Below are 10,779 nucleotides of genomic sequence, written 5' to 3'. Positions count from 1 at the left end.
ACTAGCTGACTGGGTGACCACAGAGACCAAAGCATCAGGGTAGAGTTGATTCACAGAGTTCTGGAGAAATACAAAGTCATTACAGTTCCAATCTCAGATGCTACTTGAAAAGCTACTTCAGAAAACATAAAGAAAAACCTGGTATTCATCAGAAAGAAAAAAAATAGCCATTCGCTTTTGTTTGCAAGCGTTTTTTAAAAAATAGCTTCTTTAGGGAAGACATTTGGCCTAGCAGTTAAGATGCCACTCTGGGAAACCTCATCCCATATGGTAGTGTCTGGGTTTGACTCCAGGCTCCACTCCTGATTTCAGATTCCTCCTAACGCTCACCCTGGGAGATGGTGGTGATAGCTCAAGTAGTTGGCTTCCTGCTGTCCATGTGGCAGACCTGGGTGGAGTTTCTGGTTCCTGGCTTTAGCCTGGCCCAGCACCAGCTGGTGTGGGCATTTGGATGAAGATCTCTGTCTTTGTCTCCATCTCTGTCACTCTGCCTTTCAAATAAATAAAAATGTTTAAAATCTTTCATTTAGTTGTTTTGTTAGTGTCATGTTAGTTAGCATGTCATGTTAGTTTCACACATTTTTTTTTAAACAAAAATATATGCGATATACTGGTGTTGCAGGCAGTAGCTTAATCCACTACACCTCAGTGTGGGCCCCTAGTTTTCCAGACTATACTAAGTAATTCTTAGATTCTTTTTGGTTGTGCCGTTAACCTTCTTTTTACAACTTTCTTCATTTGAAAGACAAGAGTGACCTAAGGAGGGAGAGGCAGAAATCTTCCATTGGCTTGTTCACTCTCCAAATGCGTGCAATAGCTGAGACTGGGAAGGCCAAAGCCCAGGAACCAAGAATCCCATCTGATTCTCCCACATGGGTGGCAGGAACCCAAGCCCTTTGGCCATCATCTCCTGCCTCCCAGGCACATTAGCAGGAAGGCGGATGGGAAGGACAGCCAGGACACTATTCCAGGCAATCTAGTAGAGGCTGTGGGCGTCCTAAGCAGCGGGCCAGAACACCCACCCCAACTTTGCTTTTCTGGACAATGAAGTAGGCTGAAAATGGGATGAAAACTATGGGTCCTCTCCACAGAAAAACGCACCTGCTTCATAGGGTTAGTTTAAGGAACCTTCTTCACTCGTGGCAGAATCCCCGCTTCAAGCAGCAAGGGTAATTTTTTTTTTTTTTTTTTTTTTTTTTTTTAGGATTTATTTATTTGAAAGGTAGAGTTACAGAGAGACAGGCGGATAGAGAGAGAGAAGGAAAGGTCTACCATCCACTGGTTCACTCCCCAAATGGCCGCAATGGCAGGAGCTGGGTCCATCCAAAGCCAGGACTTAGGCCATCTTCTACTGCTTTCCCAGGCCATAGCAGAGAGCTGGATTGGAAGTGGAGCATCCGGGTCTGGAACCAGCGCCCATATGGGATGCTGGCGCCGCAGGTGGCCCCCTTAACCGCTCAGGCTTTCTAATTTGTAGCCTTCCAGAAAGAAATTTCTTATGTGGACTTCAGTTGCATTATCTGTGAAAAGGGGCTGAGTGTAACTGATCTGTAAACCCTTTTCTGGCAAGGTGGGCATCATCTAGACTCTAGAGTTAGCAATGCCGAAGGAGCAAGCAAACCAGTTTAGGCGAGGGAACTGGATGGGTTTACCAATAAAGGGGTCGCAGAGGTTCAGGTGGCAAATGAACCTGGGAGCCACCTCACAACCTGTGGATTTTGCAAGTCATTTCCTCCCTCCGGGTTTGTTCCCTCCTGTGCAGAATAAGGAGGCCCTGATTCTGGCAGCTAAAACACCCTTGGAGCAACCGAGTCTAAGACGCCGTGAGAAGAATTAAGATGAAGATGACGGTGGGGGTGGGCACACGCGAGAAGGGCGGCCCCGAGGGCTGTGAGGCAATACTGAAAGCTCGGGCAAGAGGCACCTATTTCACACCTCGAGGGTATCCGGTCCCAACCGCACACCGCCGGGGTCATTCCGCCTCCGTCCCGGCCCCGCCTCCGCCGGCTCCATCTTCCTTTCCCTCCTCTTCTCCACCTCCCGCCCCCAGGCTGCGCCCTGCCACACTCAGCATGGCCGCCGCAGCGGTCCGCTTTCCACGCCTCCACGGCCGCGCGCGCTCTCGCGCCTCCACCTCGCTCTGCTCCCTGCCTGCCCTCGGCCTCTTCCCATTGGCCCACCCCGTAAGTGACGTAAGTGTTCCATTTTTCCTCTCTGCCCCCCCAACCACATACCGCCCCTTTCTCCGCCCCGCCCCCTCCTCGGTTCTCCCTGCCTTAGACTCCGCGGCGCGGGAGGAGCGAGGACAGCTGGCTGGACCAGGAAGGCGCTGGCGGAGGCGCGCACGCGCACGCGCACGCACGCACGCACGCACGCCGGCTGCCGGAGGGGCGGCAGGCTCGCGCCCGGGCTCGCCCTGCGCCGCGCCAGAGGCTCGCGCACTCAGCAGGTTGGGCTGCGGCGGCGGCGGCAGCGGAGGAGCTGGGTGTGAGAGGTCCCGGACGCGTCTGCGGCTACCGCTGCGCCACCTTCCGCCTCTCCCACCCCAGTCTCCGTGCTGGGCGCTGAGGAAGGGAGCGGTGCTAGCCTCAGGAGCCCTGAGCACAGCCCTGGGTGTTTCGACACCGCCCTCCCTCGCCTCCCAGCCGCGGGCCTCGCTCGGTGTTAGGCGACTCTGCGGGGAGGCGGCGGCTGCTGCTGCTCGTCTGTGGCGAGTCCCGCCGTCCTCCAGCCTCGCTGCTCCGCCGGGGCCCTGCAGGGGCCGAGAGAGCTCGGCACTCGCCTTTCCGCTCGCCCTTATCGGCAGCCGGTTGGAGCAGCGTCGGTCCGGGCGGTCTCTGGGCTGAGGCGGCAGCAGCTCCTCCGGCTCCATCATGTCCGCGGGCGGAGACTTCGGGAATCCGCTGAGGAAATTCAAGCTGGTGTTCCTGGGGGAGCAGAGCGGTGAGTGCGCGGCTCCCCCACTCCTGGCAGCCGGCCGCGGCTTCCCCGCACCGCCCCCGGTGCGGCCCTCCCGTCCGCGGAGGCTCCCTGCCGACCTCGCGTCCGCGCTCCGCTCCACCCCGGCCCCTCTTGGCCCTGCTCGCTGGGTCGGGTTTTTCATTTTTCCGCCGGCCCCGAGTCCCGAGCCTGCCTGCTGCCGGGGTCCCCGCAGCCCGGCCCGTCCTCACCCCGCCCAGCCCCAGCCGCCTTGTCCATCTCTTTCTTCCTCCGGGCCCCAGCGTCCTCTCGACCCCCCTGCTTTCCTGAGCCCCACCCTTGTCCCCTGCTCCGTCCTCAGCTCGCGGGCGAGGTGAGGCCCACCCCGGGAAGCCCCCGCTCCTGGGGACCGGCCCTTCTTCAACCTTGGGCACGGCGGGTGGGAGCTGGGCGTTGTTTTCCCCAGAGGCTTGGCCCTTGGAAGTGCTGAGCTCCTGGGAGGGGAGGAGTGGTGGGCGTAGGAGAAAAAAAAAATCGCGGCAGGTTTTCACCTGGGTGGGGAATTGGTCTGGCTGTAGAGGAAATATTTCAAAATTGGGGGCGATTTGAGAATGGGGTGGTCGGGGGTGAGCGCGGTGTCGTCGGCAGTGGCGATTTTTTTTTTTTTGCCCCATGGATTGGGCTGTGGCTTGTCGGCAAAACCTTATTTTTTCTCTTGACTTTCATCGCCGACAATTCTTTGGGCATTGTTGATGCTTTTTCGATCTCTGCCAGATGCTATGTCATGATCGTTTTACTTGGAATTTTTCAACATCTCACCTCCCCTTTTTTCATCAAGAAGCAGTGTCCGATTCTCCTCATGGTGGTGCACACAGGAATTACTGGGAAATGTTAATTATTCATTTCTTCTTGAGTGTTTTCCAGTTTAAATATATATATATATATGATTTATGTGAGAGAAGGCTTAGGATGAACATCTTTTGTAAGATTTCCTTTGGGTAATGGAGTAGAGTAGGAATAGATTCATCATCTAGTTACCTAAATTAGATTTAAATGCCATTTGGGCTAATTTTTTTTTAATGCTTAATGTTTTATGGTATCTGATGAGTGAAATTGTTATGTCATTTACCTGGTCAGGATTGTTGATGTATTTTGTATTAGATACAACATCTTAATTTTGTAATGGCTGTCTCTAAGAGTACTTCTTATGGTAATGATAGTTTTATGCTATATTATACAAACTTGACAGTAATTGAGAGAGTCACCGTCCTTTGTTTCTCTCAAATTTTTCATGACCATCTTTAATTTCAGAAATGGAGAGACTAGTACCAAGTCATCAAGTTTTGGAAATCTAGTTATCTTAGGTGAGGTTATAGAAGCCATTAGTTATTTGCTTTGACTGGAAGGCATATCAATGATATAAATTCATAGCTGTTACTATTACCTTGAACTATTTATACTAATTTGTATGACAATATAGTAGGTTAATGCTTGTTGCAAAATTGCCTCCATTTGGACCTAGAAAATAACTTGTCTCCTTTCATACATGGATTATCTTCCCTTAACCAGAGGAAGGAAACGATCTCCCTCTCTTTGCATGTGGATTTTCCTGAAGTATGAACATGTTCCTTTAGGTGAGCAAATTGTTAGAACCCATGGAACTGGTTCAGCCATTATTATATGGCAGTTTCAAGAAAGTGCCATGCATAAAATACAGTTTATTGGTCATTATTGATAAATAGACCCTAATGGGCTTATTGTGCACTTTAGGGATGTTATTGCCTGCCTTATGTTGTGTTGCAGAGCCATTTAGTTTGCATGAGAAAGGCATTAATCTTTGTGTCTGGGAATACTTCAGCATAAATAGAGATCTTTAGTCTGCAGGATTCTTTTGAATTTCTTAGGTGTTTATGTTCTAAATTACAGAGTTTTGTTTACTTCCGTTAGCTGTTTTATTAATTCTCTACTCCTATAATTCTTGAAGCCTTGTGAGATTACAAAAAGAAAATGGGCTTCATTTTTTAGAACAGTTTCAGATTTGCAGAAGCATTGAGATGATAGTGTGGAGGGTGTCCATATATTCCTGCACCTGGTTTCCCCTGTTACTGACATCTTACATTAGTACGATATGTTTATTAACAGTGAGCCAGTATTGAGACGTTATTAGCTAAAGTCCGTAATTTAGATTGCCTTAGTTTTTAACTCATGTTCTTTTTCTGTTTCAACACTCAGTTCAGGATACCACATTACGGTTAGTTGTCCATAGGCTCCACTTAGACGGTTTTCAGGATTGTGTTTACATGCTTTTTTCTCTGAATTGTGAGGTTAATTATCTTTTGAAGGCTACTGTACTGCTAAGTAATATTACCCAATAGCTTTGACAATGAAAGATTGATCTCACTTTCTGTGGTCAGTGTCTAGTTTTCTTATGCATTAGCAGAGGTCTGTAGAATCTGTCATCTTGATGTAATTCTTCATGAATTATTTATTTTTGGATCTGTTAGAATTCCACAATTTAGCTCTCAAAGCCTGTACTCTATGGCAAAGCCTTGTTTGTTTCTTTAGTAGCATTTACCTCATTTATAATTATATTATTTTTTGTTGTTGTTGTTTTTGTCTATTTCCCACAGCAAGATGCAAATCCCGTTATTGTTTTTGTTCATTGTGTTCCCCATTGAGTGCTCAGAAATATTTGATAAAATAGTGGTTGAATCTAGTAGTAACCAAAGGTTGTAGCCTGTGCTATTTTTCTGCTATGGTGAAGTTAATTTTTTGTTTTTTGTTTTTTTTTTAATTTATTTATTTTGAAAGAGTTGAGGGTAGGGTAGAGAGCAAGACAGAGGGGGAAGTTTTCCATCTGGTTCACTTCCCAGATGACTGCAATGCCCAGTACTGGACCAGGCCGAAGCCAGGAGCTTCATGCATGCCTCCCTCAAGTGGCTGGGGCCCAAATACTTGGGTCATCTTTTCCTGCTTTTCCTAGGGAAAAAGCAGGGAGCTGGATAAGAAATGGAGTAGCCAGGATGAGAACGGACACCCATATGGGATGCCGGCATCGCAGGCAATGGCTTTACCCACTAGGCCACAATGCTGGCCCCTGGTATAAACTTTCTGTGGTTTCTCTATAATTCAATAGTATATGTGAAATGTTGAAATACACGGTTCCTGAAGTTTCCTTCAGGAATATCTTTTTTTAAATATCAAGATTTTTGTTTGTAGACTTTATTTGAAAGAATGTCAGATATTTCCATTCACTGGTTCTCAGCTGAATCTGGGCCAGGCTGAAGTCAGGAGCCTCCGTCCAAGTTTCCCACTTGGGTCACAGGAACCCATATTCTTGGCCCGTCATCTGCTGCCTCCCAGGTGCGTTAGCAGGAAGTTGGATAAGAAGCAGAGGACTCATGCCTCCAAACAGGTGTCTTAATCTGCTGTGCTACAATGCCTACTCTCAGGAATTTCTTTTTCTACCTCTGATCATTGTCTTGAAATGCAGTGGCATTTTTAGGAATGTCATTCAGTGTTTTACAGAAGAATATTTTAATATATATACAAATGCTACTGATTTTAATTTAGGAAATGTAATGGCAGGAAGAAGCACATCTTAATCTAGTATTCCTTTTTTCTGCTTTACATTGCACTTTTTCTTCTTTTTAATTCTACCCTTTTGAATGTTGTATTCTGGGTAGGGGGAAAGTTTTCCAGGTAGAGACTAACAGTACTAAACGATGTATATTGGCTAGATCAGTGCTTCTTACACTTTTTCTTCTCAAGACTCCTTTATGAGCTTACAAATTATTGAAGACCCTAAAGAGTTCTGTTTGTGTACTGAAAGTTAACTGAGAAAGTTAAAAAATATTTAGCACATTTTAAGCTAAAAGTAGTAAATCAATTCTGTGTCCAACATGGTCTTTTTTTAATCAAATTTTTAAGGCTTTATTTTTATTTATTTGAAAGAAGGGGTTTCAGAGAGATGTAGACCTAGAGAGAGAGAAAGGTCTTCCTGGTTTATTCCCCAAATGACCACAACAGCAAAAGCTGAGCTGATCTGAAGCCAGGAGCTTTTTCCAGGTCTCCCACGTGGGTGCAGGGACCCAAGGACTTGAGTCATCATCTACTTTCCCAGGCTGTAGTAGGGAGCTGGAACAGAAGAGGAGCAGCTGGGACTCAAACCCATGCCCATATGGAATGCCGGCACTGTAGGCTGGGGCTTTAACCCACTGTGCCACAGCGCCAGCCCCCCAACATGATCATTTTTTATGAAGAAATATTTTCCGAACAAAAATTTAGTGAGAGTGGCATTGTCTTATATATTTGTATACTTTTTTTTTTTTTTTTGACAGAGTGGACAGAGAGAGACAGAGAGAAAGGTCTTCTTTGCTGTTGGTTCACCCTCCAATGGCCGCCGCGGCCGGCGCACCGCGCTGATCCGATGGCAGAAGCCAGGTACTTCTCCTGGTCTCCCATGGGGTGCAGGGCCCAAGCACTTGGGCCATCCTCCACTGCACTCCCTGGCCACAGCAGAGAGCTGGCCTGGAAGAGGGGCAACCAGGACAGAATCCGGCGCCCCGACCGGGACTAGAACCTGGTGTGCCGGCGCCGCAAGGTGGAGGATTAGCCTAGTGAGCTGCGGCGCCGGCCTGTTTTTATCTTTATATAGAGATGTAGAGACAGAGATCTTCCATCCCACTGGTTCACTCCCCAAGTGGTGGAAATGACTGGGGCTGTGCCAAGCTGAAGCCAGGAGCCAGGAGCTGCTTCTGGGTCTCCCATATGAGTCAGGGGCCCAAGAACTTGGGCCATCCTTTGCTGCTTTCCCAGATGCTTTAGCAGGGAGCTGAATCAGTGGAGCAGCTGGGACTTGAACCATTGCCCATGTGGGATGTGGGCGCTGCAGACCAAGGCTTTAATTCGCTGAGCCACAGTGCCAGTCCCAACTTTTATCTTTTTTTTTTTTTTTTTGAAGATTTATTTATTTATTTGAAAGGCAGAGTTACAGAAAGGCAGAGGCAGAGAGAGAGAGAGAGAGATCTTTTATCTGCTGGTTAACTCCCCAGATGGTCACAATGGCTTGAGCTGGGCCAATCCGAAGCCAGGAGCTTCTTCCAGGTCTCCCATGTGAGTGCAGGGGCCCTAGGACTTGAGCCATCTTCCACTGTTTTCCCAGGCAATAGCAGAGAGCTGGATTGGAAGTGGAGCAGCCCGGGCTCGAATTGGGGCCCATATGGGATGCTGGCACAGCAGGCAGCAGCTTTACCTGCTATACCGCAGCGCTGGCCCCTCAACTTTTATCTTTATAATAGGTAATACAGTCATATTTCACAAATCAAAATTATATGAAAAGACATACTAGGGGAAAATTTACTCCCACCTCCGTTCCTGTGACCCCATTCCGCTCTTTCTTCTTTTAGCAATTAGAGGAATAAATGATATATTTATTTCTTGTATATATTCCAGGATTTCTTTAGGCAGATAATGAAATATGAATATAATTTCTTTACTACTTCCAACTATATAAAATGTATCACACTTTATTCTGTATTTTTTTAACTTAACAGTTTATATTAGAGATCTTTTTTTTTTTCAAGATTTTTTATTTATTTATTTGATGGATAGCGTTACAGACAATGAGAGGGAGAGACAGAGAGGTCTTCCTTCCGTTGGTTCACCTCCCAAATGGCCAGAGCTACACTGGTCCGAAGCCAGGAGCCAGGTGCTTCTTCCTGGTCTCAAAAGGGGGTGCAGGTGCCCAAGCACTTAGGCCATCCTCCACTGCATTCCTGGGCCACAGCAGCAAGCTGGACTGGAAGAGGAGATACCGGGACTAGAACCTGGGGCCCATATGGGATCCAGCGCTGCAGGCGGAGGATTAGCAAAGTGAGCCACAGTGCCAGTTCCTTAGAGATCTTTCCATATCAATACATATGTAGCTTTCCCTTTTTAATTTTTTTTAAAGATTTATTTATTTATTTATTTGAAAGAGTTACACAGAGAGAGGAGAGGCAGGGAGAGAGAGGGAGAGGTCTTCCATCCGCTGGTTCACTCCCCAGATGGTCGCAATATCTGGAGCTGTGCTTATTCAAAGCCAGGAGCCAGGAGCTTCTACCGGGTCTCCTACGTGGGTGCAGGGGCCCAAGGACTTGGGCCATCTTCTACTGCTTTCTCAGGCCATAGCAGAGAGCTGGATTGGAAGTGGAGCAGCTGGGTCTTGAACCAGAACCTATATGGGATGCCAGTGCTTCAGGCCAGGGTGTTAACCACAGGGTGTTAACCACAGCGCCGGCCCCACCCTTTTTAAAATTTTTTAGTGTTTATTTTTTATTTATTTTTATGGACATGAAAGGCAGAGTGACAGAAAAGCTTCCATCCACTGGTTTACTTCTCAAAAGCTTACAACTGTGAGTGGTGTTCTGGTTCAGTGGGTTAATCCACTGTCACACCTATATCCCATACGGAGTGCTGGTTCATGTCCCTGCTATTCCCCTTCTGATCAAGGTTCCTGTTAATGCACCTGGTGAGGGATCAGAAGGTGGCCTGAGTGCTTGGGCCCCTGCCAACCATGTGGGTGACCAGGATGGAGTAACTGTCTCTTGGCCTTGCCCAGCCCTGCCTAATTGGGGCCATCTCTGTCTTTTTCTCCCCTGCTCTTTCTAATAAAAATCAACCTTATCTTTTAAAAGATGACCACAACAACCAGGGCTGGGCCAGGCTTAACCCAGGAACCTGGAACTCATTCCAGGTCTCACACATTGAGTGGCAAAGACTCAATTACTTGAGCCATCACCTGCTGCCTCCTAGGGTATGCATTAGCAGGAAGCTAGACTTGGAAGCACAGCTGATACTGAAACCCAGGCAATTCGATGTTAGATGCTGGAGTCTGAAGTGATGTCTAAGCTCTGCTTGAAACACCTACCCCTGTGTTTTTTAGTTCGGTTTTATTTTTAAAATTGTTTTAATTTATAGAGAAATTGCACAGTTAAATCAGTGCAACTTTTCCACACAACACTTAATAGCATCTTAACAAGAATGGAACATTTTTTCACAGTGAACCAGTTGTGATATGTTACTATTAAATGAGGTCCGTATTTTATTCAGATTTCATTAGTTATTCAGATTTTTTTTAATTTGACAGGTAGAGTTACAGACAGTGAGAGAGAAAGACACAGAGAGAAAGGTCTTCCATCCGATGGTTCACCCCCCAAATGGCCGCTATGGCAGGAGCTACACCGATCCGAAGCCAGGAGCCAGGTGCTTCCTCCTGGTCTCCCACGTGGGTGCAGGGCCCAAGCGCTTGGGCCATCCTCCAGTGCCTTCCCAGGCCACAGCAGAGAGCTGGACTGGAAGAGGAGCAACTGGGACTAGAACCTGGCACCCATTTGGGATGCTGGTGCCGCAGGCAGAGGATTAACCAAGTGAGCCACGGTGCCGGCCCCTTGTTAGTTTTTTTTTTTTTTTTTTAAAGATTTGTTTGATATTGTTTTATTTATTTGAAAGGCAGTGAAACAGGGAGGGAGAGACAGAGAACTTCAGTTGCAGGTTCATTCTCCAGATGATCACAACAGCTAGGTCTATGTCAGGCCAAAGCCAGGAACCAGGAACTCCATCCTGGTCTCCCACATGGGTGGAAGGACCCAAGCACTTGGACCATCATTTGCTGTTTTCCCAAGTACAGTCAGCAGGGAGCTGGATTGGAATTGTAGTCAGGACACAGACTGGCTCTCCTTAATGGAATGCTGGCATTTTGTTTAGCAGCTTAACCTGCTGCAGCACTATAGCAGCAGCTCTTTTAGTTTTGATCCCTCCTCCCTCCCTCCCCTCCTCCTTTCCTTCCTAAGGCTGAGCGACAGATACTCCATCTGCTGG

At 47.5% G+C, this 10,779-nt stretch overlaps 1 protein-coding gene and 1 long non-coding RNA gene across 5 annotated transcripts in view; one reads left to right on the top strand and one right to left on the bottom strand.

Annotated features, from left to right (window-relative positions):
• Positions 1-1,117: 1,117 nt before the first annotated feature.
• On the bottom strand, positions 1,118-2,122 carry LOC127484393 (uncharacterized). Its single transcript, XR_011389130.1, has 2 exons — positions 1,936-2,122; positions 1,118-1,520 (listed from the first exon to the last, which is right to left on the bottom strand). It is a non-coding gene; the product is annotated as an uncharacterized lncRNA (long non-coding RNA).
• A 234-nt stretch (positions 2,123-2,356) lies between these two features.
• RAB6A (RAB6A, member RAS oncogene family) overlaps positions 2,357-10,779 on the top strand; it is a 65,851-nt gene continuing 57,428 nt past the window's right edge. Inside the window, exons 1-2 of one of the 4 annotated variants that reach the window (XM_051822495.2) lie at positions 2,388-2,943; positions 4,489-4,553. In XM_051822495.2, coding sequence (XP_051678455.1) covers positions 4,517-4,553 — 37 coding nt within the window. In that variant the 5' untranslated portion in view covers positions 2,388-2,943; positions 4,489-4,516. Of the gene's footprint in view, positions 2,944-4,488; positions 4,554-10,779 lie in introns of all 4 variants that reach the window. The other 3 variants (XM_051822489.2, XM_017344791.3, XM_002708705.5) reach the window with 3 other exon arrangements.

This window comes from Oryctolagus cuniculus, chromosome 1 (assembly GCF_964237555.1).
Source record: "Oryctolagus cuniculus chromosome 1, mOryCun1.1, whole genome shotgun sequence".
Classification (NCBI taxonomy): domain Eukaryota; kingdom Metazoa; phylum Chordata; class Mammalia; order Lagomorpha; family Leporidae; genus Oryctolagus; species Oryctolagus cuniculus.
The sequence above is the reverse complement of the archived record's forward strand: the minus strand, read 5'-3'. Positions and strand labels throughout refer to the sequence as shown.